Genomic DNA, 18,035 nt, shown 5'->3' on the forward strand with positions numbered 1-18,035 from the left:
CACAGTGCCATTGTGCAAAAAAAATATATTTTGTTTTCATATTTATACCACGAACACATTTGAATGTTATGTTTTTCATATCATATCACTCAATGCGAAAGAATTGGAATTAAAAATATGCAGACATGCAGCACCATCTACTGGAATAGTGGCATTTTTATATTAAGTGAATATTAAGATTCCGAGGAATATTATTAGTTCTTCACATGTCAAGGTGGAACGTGTGGCCAACTATCTCAAACTCCATCTTTCATATAGGTCACTCACATTGGTATGCAATCTATGTTCCTTCCTCACCTAAAGGTAGTTCATGACTTACAACAATTCATTTAGTGACTGCTTGAAATTACGATGGCACTGAAAAATGTGACTTATGATCATCTTTTGTACTGTAGGAAGTTATCACCCAGCTCTCTCCCAGAAAAATGAAATATCCTAGGAAATATTGAAAAGGCAGAATATTTCTCTGGATGTGAAAAGAAAGAAACATGTTTTAAAAGACAGAATAGCTGCCTGTAGCTTCCTGCCCATCCCTACCTTGTTAATGGGCCATTAAGAAGGCCAAGCTAGTCCATTTTACATAATAAAGACTTTTCCACTTCAGCTACAGGAAAGCATGATAATATTGGCCCCAACTGACCACATGGCATCTGAGAACTCAACCAAACCTGGATTCAAAACACAGCCCAGAGAGTTGCCCCTGCATGGCCCCATGGGAGTCTGACAACCAATCAGAATACATTTCTTACACAGGAACAGGAAACAGAGAGGTGGGACTGAACAGGTTATAAAAAGCCTAGCAAGCCCCTCCCTCGACCCTTCTCTTCTTCTCCACCAACATTGAAGCATGTGATCACCTTTTCTGTTCAGGACTCAAGCCATGTGGTCCTGTCCAACAATAAACCATCTTTCCAAGCAGCCTCCATGTCTCCAGTGTCTTTTTCCCCACTTGGAGCCGAACCCAGAAGGACATTTCTTTCATCAGTATTTATGACGATTGTGGCATCCTTTTCAGTGGTGGGATTCAATTTTTTTTACTACCAGCTCTGTGGCCGTGGCTTGATGGGCTTGGCATGTCTTGGTGGGTGTGGCTTGGTGGGCATGGTAGGGGAAGGATACTGAAAAATCCCCGTTGGGGGATTGGGAGAGGAGGAAGAGGAGGAATATACAATGACCTCCAGATTTCTTGGACTACAATTCCCACCATCCCAGCCAGAATAGCTTTTAATGCCTGCATTTCCTTTTTTCTCTTCCTTCTATCCTTTTCAGATTATTATTTAGTTGTAAACTTGAGGTGGAAGGGTTTGTTTTTGTTCCTTGCATGAAAGCTGTTCTGGGAGATTTTTCATCACAACATCAACGTAAAGTAAAAATGCTCTAGGGTATTATGGTGCTCTTTATTTATTTTGGGTTGTTTTTTTTTTTGTAATCACAGATTAACCCAGCTCTTCTTCTGCGTTTTGAAGAAGGTGTTTTACGTTTGTATATTAGTTTGTTCTGTTATTTTGTTATTGAGTTACAATCTTACCTAATTTTATTTAAAAAGAGGAAAAGAAAACTTGGTTAAAATATAAGATTGTTGAAAAAGAATGCATGTGGTTGTATGATTTACGCAAAAGGTCTTCTCTCAAAGACAGTAACTGATAAATCTCTTTGGAAAAGTTTTTGTAAAATCCGAATTCCTGCTACGGCAACATTGAGTGGCCAGCTTGCGAAGATCTAAGATTCAGAGGTTGTTTCCAAAATCCAGTGCCAAGTTGTTCAGATATTACCCTTCACATCCTGGACATAAATTGTTTCAACTTCTACCCTCAAAACGACACTATGGGGCACTGCACACCAGAACAACTAGACACAAGGACAGTCCCCACCCCCCCACCGAATGCCATCACTCTGCTTAACAACTAATTCCCACAAAGCTGTCAATAATTTACCAAGAATGTATTACTATTCTTCTTCTCTTCCTTCCTAGTATCTCTCTCCCCACTCATGACTATAACCATGCTGCTTGTGTTTTTCAATTTACATTGTTTTTATTTGTTTTCTAGTACAATTTGATCATTTATTAGTAACTTTGACTATCACTAAGTGTTGTATCTTTTTATTCTTGATGAATGTATTTTATTCTCCTTATGTACACTGAGAGCATATGCACTAAAGACAAATTGCTTGTGTGTCCAATCACACTTGGCCAGTAAAGAATTCTATTCTATTCTATTCTATTCTATTCTATTCCATTCTATTCCATTCTATTCCATTCTATTTATTCAACAAGATTCTTTTCCAAATTACTTTTGAAGCCCCATATAACTGGTTGCTCATTGTCTTCTTTTGAGTAGGGTTTTTTTTTTTTGGTAATTCCCTGGCATTTCCTGGTGGTCTCATAGCTGGATTTCCCTTAACCTACAGCCCTGTCGCCTCTAGCTCAGACAAAATTGACCTGGAGCTGGCTGCCACCTGTCGAGCCCGAGCACTACAATTCCCATCAACCTCGACAATCCCATCGCTGAGTGACAGCGGCTGCAACCAGCGAAGAGCCTTGAAAAGGGAGGAGGGAGGGAAGCGCGCGAGCCAGCCGAGTGGGATTGGGGGTGGGGTAGGAAGGACCGGAACTCGAAGCTCCGCGCGCGGGGGTTGCCGAGGCAACGCATCCCGGCTGTTGCTAAGGCAACCAACGGCGGCGAGGCGGCCGCCGCGGCCAACTTGAAGCAGGGGCACCATGAGCAATGAAGGGCGCGGAAGGGATGGCGGCGGCGAAGGGAGCGGGACCGGGACCCCCATCATCGGTTCGGCCGCTTTGGTGCTGGCCGAAATCGACTGGGAAGATGGGTTCGCCATTCCCGTGGCTAACGAAGAAAACAAGTGGCTGGAGGAAGAGGCAAGGGACCGGGGGGGGGGGCAGGGGGTTCAAGGCACGCTTTATTTCCTTGCAGGGTCCGGCAATGGAGGCTGCAGAAGACGACAAAAAGAAGACCAACAACACCCCCCCCCCCCCAACAGCCTGGCTCGTCTCAAGATGACTAAGGCAGTGTTTCTCAACCTTGGCCACTTGAAGATGTCCGGACTTCAACTCCCAGAATTCCCCAGCCAGCTATGCTGGGAGTTGAAGTCCGGACATCTTCAAGTGGCCAAGGTTGAGAAACACTGGACTAAGGCGATGAGGCAAAGTCCGCCGCCTTCATTTATATTTCTGCCCGAGAACGAGGGTATTATTATCTGCCTTTTGTGTATCTCCAGGGAAGTTGCTTGGCTGTGAATTTGCCCGAACAAATTTGCCTGAGTGAATGCTGCAGCTGGCATTTCTTCCCTGCCACTCAGGATATCCATGGAGAAGATATCCTTATCGCCCCTGCTTTGCTTTCCACTTCTTGTTAGGTCCTCTGGGGTCCTCTCTCCTTCCAACCAGCTCTAATCATTATCATCATCACCTGGGCAGAAGAACCGGAGTTGGGTGGCACATGCATTTGTAATCAACATTTGTATTTAGTTTTAGTCTGTCAAACATGTACAAGATAACAGGTATAAGTATAAACATGGACAGGAAGGAAAGAAATGAGTACAAATAAATGGGGACAGTAGGACAGGGACGGTAGGCAAGCTGGTGCGCTTATGCACGTCCCCTTACAGACCTCGTAGGAATGGGTTGAGGTCGATGGTAGACAGTTTAAGATTGAAGCTATGTGAGTGTGGAGCAGGGGTGGGTTTCTCGCCCCGTTCCAACCGGTTCGGTTGGAACGGGGCCGGCGGCGTCCTCGTGCACGCGCGCGGTGCACGCATGCGTACTAGCGTCTGCGTGACGCTCCAGCTGCTCCTGGACTATCGCGCAGGCGCTGTATGCGTCCTGCACATGCGTGGAAGCGCAGAACTCGTCAAAACCGGGTAAGGACTGCGGGAGCGCGGGCGCGCCCTTCGCCGTTCCCGGAAGTTACTTACTTCTGGGTTCGGCGACCAACCGGTTCGCAGGGACCGCCGCGAACCGGTTGAAACCCACCCCTGGTGTGGAGGCTGTAATAACCTGTAGTCAGGTAGAGCATTCCAGGCGTTGACCACTCTGTTGCTGAAGTCGTATTTTCTGCAATCGAGTTTGGAGTGGTTTACCTTGAGTTTGTATCGTTTGCCCGTGCATTAATAATAAATTGCACATTGAGAAAAAATTTCCAGTGGTGAATTACAAAAGGCCGCGCTGATGTGCACATGTACTACCCAGGTACATGATGATCCTCAAGGTTCTTGGGGAAGAACTTCATGCATAGGAAGGCTAAGGTCAGTTTAAAAGAGTCACAGTGGCTGTGATTTGACATCGTTGGTTATATAACATTAACATTCAATGTATTCATTGTATGCACTTGCCCAGTTTCTGCCCCATCTTGATAGGACTGGTGGCGGAAGGCTTCCTCACTTTCCCGTTCACTAATCCAGACTCGGGGCAAACTCGACTTTCCTCTGGTTTGACATCAACACAATTTGGACTCAGTGTACTGATTTAGAACATGGTCCATTTTGTTTAATATGTCTGTGTATGTCTCCATGATGTATACCTGTCTGGGTATATTTTTATTTATTTAGGGTATGGCATATACAGAGGTCACTGATACACATATTTGGTTTAAATAAAGTGTGTATGTGTGAATATAATATAATAATATATAATATAATGTAATAATATAATATAATATAATTAATATAATATAATATAATATAATATAATATAATATAATATAATAATATAATATAATATAATATAATATAATATAATATAATATAATATAATATAATATAATATAATATAATATAATATAATATAATATAATATAATAATATAATATAATGAGATATATTAAATTGTAGAGGTTCTACAAAGGCTACATACAGGCATGCGCAGCACACTGCCATATCTTAGTAACTGATTACCTCAACTGTCTATGAGCTCACCTAATTAGTAGAACCAGGCACTACCAGGAACTATTGAGTGATGTGAGATTTTATGCTGGGTGGGATGTTCTTAGAGGTTGACCAGGAAAATAAGCAAATCACAATGCTGTTGCTATATGCTCATTGCTTTGCTTGTAAAACTGTATAAAAAGAATAAACCCTCTGAAGGGAGAGAGGCATTTTGGAATGAATCCTGTGATGCCTGGACACTGAATCCATCATTAAATGAAGATAAAACCATTAAAAATCACCATAATATGGAACCATAGAATTGCAACGAGATAGATGTTATAATTCAGTATCTAAGGAAGCTAACAATTTAACTGTTTCTGATGTGATTGCGGTGAGATCATCCCAGGTACCTTTTCCGAGGGTATATTCTTGGACTATCTAGGGGTGTATATCTACAGGTTATATATAGCCCAATAAAATGGGATGCCTTATACCATGGGGAGTGTATCTAAATAAAATTATTGCTTAGGGTACAGATTGAGATTTTCCAGGAGTAGGTTTTTAAAGTGGCAGCCCTTTGACTTAGTAACATCATTCTAATGGAGACACACTTGATGCTGTCTTTATTGTCCCACAGTGGAGTTGTAAATATATTTTCCTCAAACCTTTTAATTATCTGTTAGTTCTGTTGTGCTTTTTTAAATTTTTACTGTTAGTTTGACTGTACATTTTAACATTTTAGATTACATTTTTACACAATGTAGGAATATGTTTTTATCAATGTTGTTAACCTATTTGAATTGTTTGAATTTGGTTGAGAAATTTGTTTAAAAATAATCAAAAAGTACGGGAAAAATATTAATTTTCTTCCAATTAATCCCTGTAGAGGTTTATCTTTGCAAAACAAGAATATTTCCAGTCCACCATAGTCCTGTTTGTGTGTTTCTATTTTCTGATAATTTGTAACATTAAATATTTTGATCTTTGTTTTACAGTTGCAAAAGTTGCAAAGCGAAAAGGCAAATTTGCAAAATCAGTTGTCAGACTATGAAGACCGTATTACAGCAATGTCCTCACACTTGAAAAATGTCAAACAGGAGTTTGGTTTGACACAAGTAAGTGATTATAGACTTTGATCACCTATACTGTACAGCATAATTTTATATGCATTTATTCTATTGTAAGCCTATGATTTTTGCCATAAGTATTATTGATCCAACTTTCTGTCATGGAATTTGGAAACATACATAAAAGTCTGAATCAATTTCTCACCCAAATAATGACTAGACATAGATCTGTTTAATTTCAGTAAGTTTATTGCATTGCACAACTTAATGAGTAGTTCTAAGCAGAATTACTACATGATAATTTTAGTGCATGCAATATGATTTAAAGCAAATATGCTGAGTTGGTGTATGAAGTTGTAATCTTATGCATAACTATTTGAAATTAGTCACATAGTGATAGTGACTTAAGCCTTTTAAAATGGAACTTCACTATCCCAAATCAATAGGAGTTATATTTCTTCCTCTTTATAAAGGCACTTGTTAGGTCTTTATTTTGCATTTATATTTAAATACTGGAAATATTCCTTATTTGTATTTATAAAATCTATAGATTCATTTCTGCTTCATATTATTTAACAGTAAAGTTATGAACAGAGTATATATTTTTCTATATGTATAATTAATTTTAAATATTTATAAGATGATAGCCCATAAAACAAAAAGGACTTTAGATTTGTGTTAGTTCTAGATAGATAACGCCTGTGTGAATTTGTATGGGAAATGAATGTTGCTTCATGGCAACATTCATTGGCATATGGCAATATGTTTTTTTATTTATTAAATGTACATGCTGCCCAACTTTCTATAAGGTGACTGGGCAGCTTACAAATCGCAATAAGATAAATAGAAAATCATTTAAAATATTAAAACTATGCCAATTAGAAAATTTCATTTCTATATGCAGATGGAAAGAACACATAAATTACCTGCTAATTCTTAAATCCATTAAAATCATTAAAATGTTCATTTGAATCTTGCTTCTTGGCTGTAAACTTACATGAATATAATTAATCCTATTTTTCTTCCATTCTGGGCTAGAGAAAGCTACAACAATGGATGGAAAATTACATCTCAATTTTTTGTGTTCCAAGAATTGAAAACTGATCTGAGAGAGTTGGTGCTGATCTCTTCTTATAGAAGATGCATATGTTTATATAAATACCAATTAAGGGGCTTATTACAATTATACGACAACATTCCTTGGGTATTTTGTTTTAAATTTTACATCCTTTTTAAAATGTCTAATACCTAAACAAGAGAATGAAACTTTAAAAGTGGTTTACAAATAATTGCTCACTAAACTGCTGAAGTAATGAATAACCTTGTTTTTTAAGGGTCTTTTCAGAGCCAGGCAGAATGAAATAGAAACTGAGCAACATTTTAAAGCTGTTGCAGAGAGAGAAGTGGGCCGCCTGAAGACTGAGATTCAAAAGCTGGAAAATGATTTGGTTTCATTAAGAGAGAAGAAAAATAGTCAGGAAGTACGTTTCAAATATTTCATTGTGCATCTGAAAAATACCTTGTCAAAGACTCCCCCCCTCCCCCAACTCTTACTCGTCACATGCAATACTGTAAAGAAAACAAAATAAGAGTGCATTTATTAGTGGTTTTTGGAGCAGTCATTTCAGGATGTACCTCTGGTTCAATAGAAGATGGAAAACTGACTCATAATTTTATCTTGGTCTAGCAGTCTTATTTTAATTGTCCATATGTTATCTGTTCTTTTTTAATTGGAGATGCCAGGAATTGAATTTGGAAGCTAGTGCAAAATATATTTTAGGTCATGGAATTGTAGTTTACAAGAAAGAAAAATAATTGAATCAAAGAATCTTTAGGCAAAGGCAGGATTCAAATTCTTACCCAACAGGATGCCTCTTGAGTGAACTACATATCCACACCTACTGTAGAGAATCATGGGGTTTGTAGTCTTAACATGTCTACAAGGTTCCAGTCTGGGGAAGCTGGATTTAAGTATTTTTTTTTCTTATTGCTTTCCCAATTCTAAGGTTTTCCTCAGGAAAATGACCTCAATTACTGATATATCTGATTACCTTAATCTATAGAAATCCTTCTTTATATCAGTATTTAATCCTTCATTTGAGAAGTATAAAATAAGGTTGGGAGTTCTAAAAATTCTAGAAAACTTTGGAATATTCCAGATCATGTGAATTGTAGTGTGTGATTTTGGAATAATGTCTTGATCACTACTGGAATGGCAAGTTCAGGGAACCCGGAAGAACAAATCATTCTGGAGTTCCAGTGTTTCCAGTTAGAATGTGTTGCATTTTAAGTACTTTATTTAAGTTGCTATATATACCTTTTTGTTTAACATCACAGTTAAATACTGAAAAATAAATTATTCACACATATTTATATTTAATAAACAAAAATTAATTATTTATATAACATGTAAATGTGGCTGTGTTCAGACTAAGTTAACCAAGTTTTTAAATTACTTGGTGACAAATAGAGAACTGTAAGATACACATTTAATTCTGCCATTATGTAAGCTGCAGGGTTTTTTTTACCACATATCACACATAAATTTGTAAGAGTATAACAGGTTTATTGATTTAATAACAGTATGAATATTCCCTTCACCTTATACATTCTTTTCTTTTCCCCATCAATATTAGAATAATGTTTTCAAGCTGAGTCAGAAATTGGAAGACTTAAGGTGTCAAATGAACTGGGACCAGCAAGCTTTAGAAGCTTGGTTGGAAGAGTCTGCTCATAAAGACAATGATGCACTTACAATCCAGAAATATGCACAGCAAGATGATGGAAAATTACGAGTATGTACTTTATATTTCACATCAAGTTATAAAATATGCCATTCTAATTTTATTTTGATGGAGAATCTATTGTATAATAGCAACAGGTAGGGGAGATGTGTGGATATCTTAAATGAACTGGGAGATAAAGGGAAACTGTAAGGGTTCTCCCATGATTATAGATTATTTCCATTATGGGAACCAAGGATCCTTAGCAGAATTCCTCTCCCAGTATTAAGGTGATTCAGCCCAGGATCACTATTTTCAGCAGAAACAATATCAAAGTAACAAGGCTCAACAAGGCACCCACCGATAACCTGTCTCCAGATCCGTGATTTCCTACTGCAATTATCAGAAACAAACAACAATTTAGTTTTCACCTTCCAAATATATAGCTGGCGGTATGGGACTAGATCAGCACGGAATTTGCAGTTCATTTCTTAATTCTCATCTAATTGCAAGGTTGGTGGGAAATACAGGCTAATATATTGATAGCTTCAGAAGCCATAGTTTTTGCAGACATAATATGTGTAAATTAGAAATTGCCTACTGTTGCAACAGATGATCCAGACAACATGAAATGAAGCACAATAACTGTTGGAAATATTTTTACCATACATAATATAAAACAATAAATGTTGTAATATATGTAAGTGTTGTGATATATGTAATAATATAAAACATAAGTGTTGAGTAAATTGGTTGGAATAGTTCATTTCCCTCATAGCTCTCTATTTAAAACAATATCTAATAAAGTTCAAATAAGGAATTAAAATAGTTGCTATGGCATAGGGCCTGGTTACTTGAGGAACTACCTGTTTCCCATAGTATCTGCTGCCTGATTCAGTCTGGCATGGTTGGCATGTTCCAGGTTCCTTCAATTAAACATTGCCATCACACATGACCCTATAAGCAGCACTTCTCTCTAGCAGTACCTCTCTCTAGAGCAGGGGTCCCCAACCTTTTCTATACCCTACACCCCTAGAACGCTTGATATATTCTCGCATCCCTTACAAAAGCAAATAATTATATGCATATAATTATGCATATACACTATAATTTTGAAACTTCAAAACCCAAGTTTTTGCACCCCTTGGAATATTGACTCACATCCCTGGTTGGGTACTCCTGCTCTAGAGGTAACCCCTTAGATTTGAACCACCCTCACCCTACTGGTATTTGGAAGAGCCCTGGAATTTTTTTTGAAAGTAAGCATAACTGAATCCCTCTTTTCTTTTCACTTGGTCCCCCCCCCCCCCCGGGCTAGTTATCTGTGCCATTTTTGTTTTAAATGTCTTATTTACTATTTTGTAAAGAGTCTGTGTCACTGTTTCTTTGAGATTTCTTGAACCCATAGGATTCCATAATGGCCTTCTTTTGGGCAATATAACAGTTGGTAATGCTTAATGGTTCCTAGCTGTATTTTGTTTTTGGAGTTACTATTTAAAAGAATAAGATTGATTATTCTTTATTTTCAGAAACTGAGTCTACAAATCGAAATGCTGACAGTTAATTCTAATAATAAACGCAGGATTCTTGACAATGAACTTACAGAAACTTTAGCTGCTCAGGTTTGTTCACAAACAAATTTAGAAAATTAATGTTAATGCAACATTTTAAGGGTTGCTTATAAGTAAAATATTTTGCTAACTGATACCATTCTCTTTCAGATTGAATTGGACAAAACAGCCGACGACTTCCGCCGAGTTCACCAAGAAAGACAAGACCTTATCCGACAGTGGGAAAACACTATAGAACAGATGCAGAAACGGGATCAAGAAATAGATAGCTGTGCCTTGGTAATTTTTTCCCCTTGGATTGTGTTAATGGATTATGGAATATCATCTGACCTAATGAACCTTCCTATTGGTTTATGCATATGTATATAATTTTTGATAACTGCTTTCTTTTGTGACACAATTTATTTTATAGTGCACATTTGGTGAGAGCACCAGAAAAAAGACAGGGCTGCTTTTCTAACTTTATTTAGAATGTTTGAAGTTATTTGGTTTATTGCGTATTCATTCTTTCATGTTCTGTCGATAGCTTTTAGCACAGGCAAGAAGAGCAATCCGTGCAAAGGAAAGCGTGCTTAAAGACAAAGTCCAATTTTTGGCGAATGAGAGCGGGAACAACGCAGAGTATGAGAAGAGAATTTCCATTGCTGATCGACAAGCTGCCAAACTGAGATTAGAATACCAGACAGAGGAAAATAATAGAGATGCACTTCAAAATGAGGTAATTTAAGCATAAATTGATATATGAATAACAGTCTTTATTATCTCTTAGGTCAGACTCTATATGTAAACATTTTGTTAGTACTAATTCTGATTACAGTGGGAGAAACGGAACCTCTTAGAATAGGAATAAGAATAGAATTTGAATAAAATTAATGTAAGGATTGTTTGCTTATTTCGCATTCACACAAAAGTGTTGGATGACAATGCGCTAAAGACATGGATGCATGGTAAAATTAAAGAAAATGTTTATGTTCCCAAAATATTATTTTTTTTCAAACATCCAATTATTAAACTGCAAAATTATTAAAATATTTAAAAAAATAAAATATCTGTATTCCCCAAAAGGACAAACAGCATTGTTCTGTATGAACAACACAAATGTTCCTTATAACTTCACTTCTTTAATTGTTTAGTTGGATACACTGAAAGCTACTGTGGATGGGACAGCTTCTGAATTAGAATCAATGAGAACCCATGTAGCCAACCTTAAGAAAGAAATCCAGGAAAAAAATTTAAGGTATGTATTAATTAAATACTTTAAAAAATCCTGAAACAAATATTGAACGATGCTGCATTAGGTAGGTTGGTTGCCATCTACTAAATGAGAAATTTCGTTTGGTTCCTAATTTACAAAGCTAACTATCTGGCTATGTGCTTGAAACTTCTTAAATTTAAGAGATAACTTAACAGCTACAGTCACATAACACATTTAATTTGACTTGTTAGTCCATTTTGGCCTTAACACAGTATATTTAACCATAAAATATTTAACAAGTTGGATTTACATAGCACAATAAGCTAAATCCGACTAAATTTAGCCTGTTATACTACGGTATATAATGCACCATTTCATTTTAACTGGCTTAGTTAAAAGTTGAGAGGCATGTAGTTCAGCAGTTAAGATGTTAGCTGGAAAGCCGACACCCCAGGTTTGAGTCCAGAACACCACACAATAGGGTGAGCTCTTGTCCTTGCCCCAACTCTTGCCAACCTATTTTAAAACCATGCAAATGTGACTAGATAAATAAGTATCACTTATTTATGGGTAGATAACAGCACTCCATAACTTCAAGGCGTGGGAATGCCTTCGGACATCACTGGCTCAATAGTCTTGAAACAAGATGAGCATACACCCCCCCCCCCCCGGTAGTTGGCAATGATTAGTGGAGTAAAATCTGCAAGGACTCCTTTTTTTAGTGAAAGGTAGTGTACGAATCTAGCCAGTATTTGAACTAAATAGAAATCTAAGGGATAGATAGATATCCAATTAGGATGGCTTCAGATGAGTTTTGATTGGCCGTTTACCCTATCCCATTCACAGAATTTTACTAGCATTAGACAATATCTTCTGGCATAAATTTCTGTTTTCTTTCCATATTTCATCTCGACTTTTTTCCATTAAAAAGGAGAACCAGATTTATTAATTTGTTAATAAAAATTATAATATTAGTAGCCTGCTTCAAGTTTCAGCATACTATGGGTAAACCACATAACATAAAATCTCACTCTCACAGAGCAGAGAGGCCTTTGAGTTGGTTTGATGTAACTTTGTCTGCTGATTTGAATTAGATGCTATCTCTTTTCAGATCATTGGACTTTTTTATTAGCTATCTTTGTCAGAGTTTGTTGCATAAATTCAAATCCAGAAGCACACACAGATAACCGATTCAGCTGTATTCATTAACTTCTTTCTATACATAAGAATAGATGAATAAATGTACAATACCAACAGGTGGTTCTTCCAAGTAAACACAAGGCAGGAGAGTTACAGGCAAACACAAGCTGTTAGTTTCATTTCAGCAAGCAAGCCCAGATAGACTGCTTGTTTACTTATCAGAGCAGCAGACTGCTTAAGTTTCTGTTTCAATTCTTTGCACAGACTCAGATCTGTTTAAGCTCCCATTGGCTGACTTAGTTGCTATGCCTATTCATTGGCTGACCTTGTTCCCATGTCTCTCCCAGTCATGAATATTTTGACAATCTTAAATATTAGCTAGCTTGGGAATGGAGAGGTGGTAATAAATTGAAATTAATAATATTATCTAATTCACCTTCCCAAGTCAATATTAATATGGCTTGCAGGCACAAGCAGATTTCCATTACATTTCTTTTAATAAAAACTTTTTAGTGCATTATAAAATGGAATGGTACATTTTAATATCGCTTTGTCATTAAAAATTATTTTTAAAATAGCCACTGTCTTGCACCTAATAAGCAGGACAGTTTTCAGTGATACATGATTTTTAACAATTATATGAATAATTTTAATTTCTGTACAGTACTCAACACATTTATATGTAATACAATTTTCATTTAGGCTAAACATGCTTAAGGACCAGAATGAAACTCTTGCAAATAAATTGAAATTTGTGACATTCCAAGCATTAAGTGAAGAAGAAAAAGCATGCAAAATGGAAGAAGTACTAAAAGAGAAAGAAAGAAATTTGAAGGTGAAAACACTCTTTCAAAGATTCCTGCAGTCTGTTTTTTTTTTTTTTTTTAAGTCTGCAAAATATTATTTAAATAATAGTTTTCAGTTGATTTGGCCAAGGTGGGGAAATCAGAAGCTCCAGATATTGCAGGCTGTGTAGACAGATGAAGCTAATAGGTTTTGCTATCTGTTATTACTACCATGTGACATGTAGGATGTTCTAACAATATTTTTATAGGAATTCAATTACTCTAAGTGGTACTTTACAATGTAGAATGTGCTTTAATCCTTCACCTGCAGACATGCACAATTTATTTAATGTCCATTAGCTATCTATAGGTAATCCTTGACTAACAACAGTTTGTTTAGTGACTGTTCAAAATTACAACACACTTTAAAAAAGTTACGTATGACCATTTCCCACACTTATGACCGTTGCAGCATCCCCATGATCACATGATCAAAATTCAGGCATTGGGCAACTGGTTCATAGTTATGACAGTTGCAGTGTCCCGAAGTTGCGCGAACACCTTTTGCGACCTTCTAACAAGCAAAGTCAATGGAGAAGCCAGAATCACTTCACAATCCTGTTGCTAAATTAATAACCGAAATGATTGACTTAACAAATGTAGCAAGAAAGGTAATAAAATGGGGCAAAATTCACTTAACAAATGGCTCACCGAGCTCAATTGTGGTCGTAAGTCAAGGACTACCTGGATTTGTTTCTTTTCTTAAGGCATATGTGGTTTGCAAATTAGGTAGATTTGATGTTTGGCTTGCATTGTAGCCCTTCAAGAAAATGAAGCAGCCAGAAAGTAGGAAGAGTTAGCCTAAAGGGATGTGGCTCATCTGAAATAGAAGGGAAAGAGCCAAGGTGGCGCAGTGGTTAAAAGCAGCACTGCAGTGGTTAAAAGCAGCACTGCAGTGGTTAAAAGCAGCACTGCAGGCTACTGCTAGATCAGCAGGTCAGCGGTTCAAATCTCACCGGCTCAGGGTTGACTCAGCCTTCCATCCTTCTGAGGTGGGTAAAATGAGGACCCAGATTGTTGGGGGCAATATGCTGACTCTCTGTAAACCGCTTAGAGAGGCCTGAAAGGCCTATGAAGCGGTATATAAGTCTACTGCTATTGCTATAAAAAAGAAAAATAACAGTGAAAGAGGATTAGGGAATAATAGAGCAGAACAGCTCCATATTCTAAAAGGGCCATAGAATTTGGCCAAGATAGTGAAATAGCCTAAGCAAAACTTTTGTTCGATTCAAGTCTGACTCAATCTTTACAACCCCAAATTTAGAAAAAAAAAAAGTATACAATATTTATATGCATTGATGTATTGTAATTCTAATAACCTCAGGAGAAAGAGGCACAGGCGTTACAACTGAGAGAGGCACATTTCAAGAAAACAAAGGAGCTGCAAACACTTATGGATGATGAAAAGAGCATCACATCTTTAATTGAAGGACGCCGTGGCCTGAAAAAAAACCTGCAGAACCGATTACGGCGGCTGGATATACAAGCCCTTAACCAGCAGGAACTTATGTATAACCAGGTAAGGTTGATGTGTATACCTGCAGATATATGAATTTCATTTAATCTCATAGCAAGATCGCAGTAAATCACAAACAATATGCATTAGTGGGGGGAAAAACCCATCAGAGCTTTAAAATCCATTAAGCCTTTCAGTTTTTGTTTTCCTAATTAATCCAACTGGTTTAGAACTGATAGAATCCCAAGGAGATCGTGCCAAAAGGGATACAAGAAAGATTAGGAAGCAGGATAAAAAAAAGTTTAGATAAGGTCATCATGGTGACCTTTCCTTCTCTAATTATAAACCTTTTCTCTGTGGCAAATGGCACCAGCAGGATATTCTGGAGGAGAGATTATTTAATCAGTCCCTTATTTATGTGTATCCTCTGTGGAATAAATTGTGCATCTTTTATATTCATGTCTGTAAAATAAACCTAAAGTTGTATGTTGAACTGTGAAATAATAAATTTATTATTCTACTGTTTCAGTCATAAAATTCTATTTACCTGAAATAAAGTTTAATCGGTATCAGTAGGAAAGGAAACAATTTGCATGGAATGGAATTACAATTAATTTCAAATCAATATGTTTTAAATTGGGTTGTGCAATCCACAAACCAGCTTTTTGTAATCACTTCTCCTGCAGAGAAGTTACACATATAGTTATCATAACAAATAAGAATTGGATATATTCATCTTTTCTGTTCTTACAAAAATTTACCTTGACTGCTTCAAATTATTTTTGAAGGAATGTATCCAAATCTTGCTATTAGTTTATGTATAAATCATGTATACCACTTTGAAATCACGGGCGATCCTTGGATTACGACCACTCATTTCTCAACTGCTCAAACTTGCCATGACACTAAATGGGTGGGACTTATGACAGTCTTAGGATTTTCTGCTGCTTTATTATGTCTTGTGGTCACATGATGGCAATTTCCAAAGTTCCCTGCCTGTCACGTGACCACGTTGCTTAGAATGGCACTTCCAGCAGTCCCAGTTGCCATTGTTTAGTGAAGATTATGCAGGTCATAAAGCAAGACTTCATGTGACTGCAACTTCTGACCGGCTTGCAGGAAGTTGGAAGTTGCACTCACATGAAGTCTTCGCTTAATGACCTTCATAATCCTTGCTTAATAATGGCAACCAAGTCTGACAGAATTGCCATGGTCATCACCTAGCAACAGCAATTCCAGTCTCAATTGCCATCGTAACCCAAGGACTACCTACTCATGTAGAAGCCTCCCTATTGAGGAGTGCTTCATTATATTTTTAGAAGATTAATCACCAGGGATTTTGTCAGCCTTTCTGCTAATTTCTTGCTTGAAATCTTTGAATAGGATTTTTACATACAGCAAGTGGACAGACGGCTATCACGTTTGAAGGGGGAACTTAACACAGATGAGAGGCAAATTTTAGAAGGCAAACTTGCTAACCTAATAAAGAGAATGGATGAAAAGAAACAGGCATTCAATACTTTACAAGCAGAGGAGAAGAAACTTCAGGTAATATGATTTTTTTCCCCCATGAGAAGATGCTTTGTGGCATTGCAGTAATACTTAAAAGAATTGTTCATCATCTACATTAGTCCTGTTTTCCCTGAAAATGCCGCAAATGCCACTAAACTGTTCGGAATGAAAACAAATCCACATTCTAATAAAACTCTTGTATATCTGTTTGATAGTTTGTAACTTTCAATTGGGTGAAAAACTGCAGCATTAGGAAATAAAAGGTCAATAAAAGGGCTAACTTACAGAATGCTGGGACTCCATTATTCTTAAGGGTATGAAATTTGGAAATGTTTATTGCCATTGAGTTGTAGTGGCGCAGTGGTTAGAATGCAGTACTGCAGGCTACTTATGCTGACTGCTGGCTGCCAGCAGTTTGATCCTGACTGGCTCAAGGTTAACTCAGTCTTCCATCCTTCTGAGATGGGTACAATGAGGACCCAGATTGTTGGGGGCAATATGCTGACTTTGTAAACCTCTTAGAAAGGGCTGTAAAACACTGTGAAGTGGTATATTAATCTAAGTGCTATTGCTATTTCCATGCTCCTAACTGCTGCTGTGTATTGCCATTGCCATGTGGCTGCAATCAACTGGTCACATGATCTCGATTTTCATTATTTCTTGACAGCTTCTCAGAAACTGATGGGGAACCCAGAAGGAATTGATATGATTGTTGATCTTCCTTGTCATCTTCCTTTGCTTGTGGAAGGTTTATAGGGAGAAAGTCAGTGGAGAAATGGAGCATCTTCCACAGATCCTTCTGAGATCTCACCATGACATGCATTCCCTCGCTCATCCTCCCACCTCAAGCAGCTGCCACTTCCTACTTGCTGGGAGGGGATGGGAAGGAGAGGAGAGGGGAAGGGAAGGGAAAGGAAATGGCAAAGAGAAAGGAATAAGAAGGGAAAGGAAAAGGAAATGGCAGAGAGGAAGGAACAAGAAGGGAGAGAGGGAGGAAGGGAGTGAAGGAAAAGGAGAAGGTGGGAGGGAGAGAAGAGTGCAAGGAAGGAACGGAAGGAGAAAGGGAAGGTAGGAAGGAATAGGGCTGGAGGAAGGAAAGGAAGAATGACAAAAAGAAGGAAGGAATGAAAGAAGGGAAAAAGAAGGAAGAAAGTGGAGGAAGAAAGAAGGATGGGAGGGAAGGAAGATTCCAATATTCCAACATTAGTTAAAGAATGATCTCTCAAATGATGACGCAGTGGGTCACGTATTGTCTAGTATAACCTAACACAAAAACAGTAGGATGAGATATTGGAAACCATGCCTGTTAACATGGATGACTTTTGTTTAACACACTCTTGATTTAAACTAACAGGAGATTTTGTATTTGTTTCTTTCTAGAGTGAAATCCATTTTAGCAAATTGGCCATCGATAAAACTGGAGAAGAAATGGTTGGTTTGAATACTAGACTGGATGAGATAAACCTTTTCACAGATAAATCGGACAAGTTATTAAAAAAAGCCAGAGCAGAAAAGCAGGTGTGATTATTATTTTTCAAATGCTAAGTATAAGTGTTTCGGAAAAAAGTGCTTAATACATAACACCTTCGCTGTCTGAAATGAGTGTTTTGTCTTGTGCTGTCAGACTAATTTGTATATTTCG

At 37.4% G+C, this 18,035-nt stretch overlaps 1 protein-coding gene across 1 annotated transcript in view; it reads left to right on the forward strand.

Annotated features, from left to right (window-relative positions):
• Positions 1–2,671: 2,671 nt before the first annotated feature.
• The window catches only part of CCDC39 (coiled-coil domain 39 molecular ruler complex subunit), a 29,459-nt gene continuing 14,095 nt past the window's right edge, over positions 2,672–18,035 (forward strand). Inside the window, exons 1-12 of the mRNA XM_087725196.1 lie at positions 2,672–2,878; positions 5,880–5,999; positions 7,286–7,432; positions 8,588–8,746; positions 10,204–10,296; positions 10,396–10,524; positions 10,772–10,963; positions 11,379–11,482; positions 13,283–13,415; positions 14,750–14,944; positions 16,265–16,429; positions 17,774–17,911. Coding sequence (XP_087581322.1) covers positions 2,720–2,878; positions 5,880–5,999; positions 7,286–7,432; positions 8,588–8,746; positions 10,204–10,296; positions 10,396–10,524; positions 10,772–10,963; positions 11,379–11,482; positions 13,283–13,415; positions 14,750–14,944; positions 16,265–16,429; positions 17,774–17,911 — 1,734 coding nt within the window. The 5' untranslated portion in view covers positions 2,672–2,719. The remainder of the gene's footprint in view (positions 2,879–5,879; positions 6,000–7,285; positions 7,433–8,587; positions 8,747–10,203; positions 10,297–10,395; positions 10,525–10,771; positions 10,964–11,378; positions 11,483–13,282; positions 13,416–14,749; positions 14,945–16,264; positions 16,430–17,773; positions 17,912–18,035) is intronic.

The sequence above is a fragment of the Thamnophis sirtalis genome, unplaced genomic scaffold, assembly GCF_051295495.1.
Source record: "Thamnophis sirtalis isolate CommonGarterSnake01/CBP01778 unplaced genomic scaffold, rThaSir2_p1.2 scaffold_11, whole genome shotgun sequence".
NCBI lineage: Eukaryota > Metazoa > Chordata > Lepidosauria > Squamata > Natricidae > Thamnophis > Thamnophis sirtalis.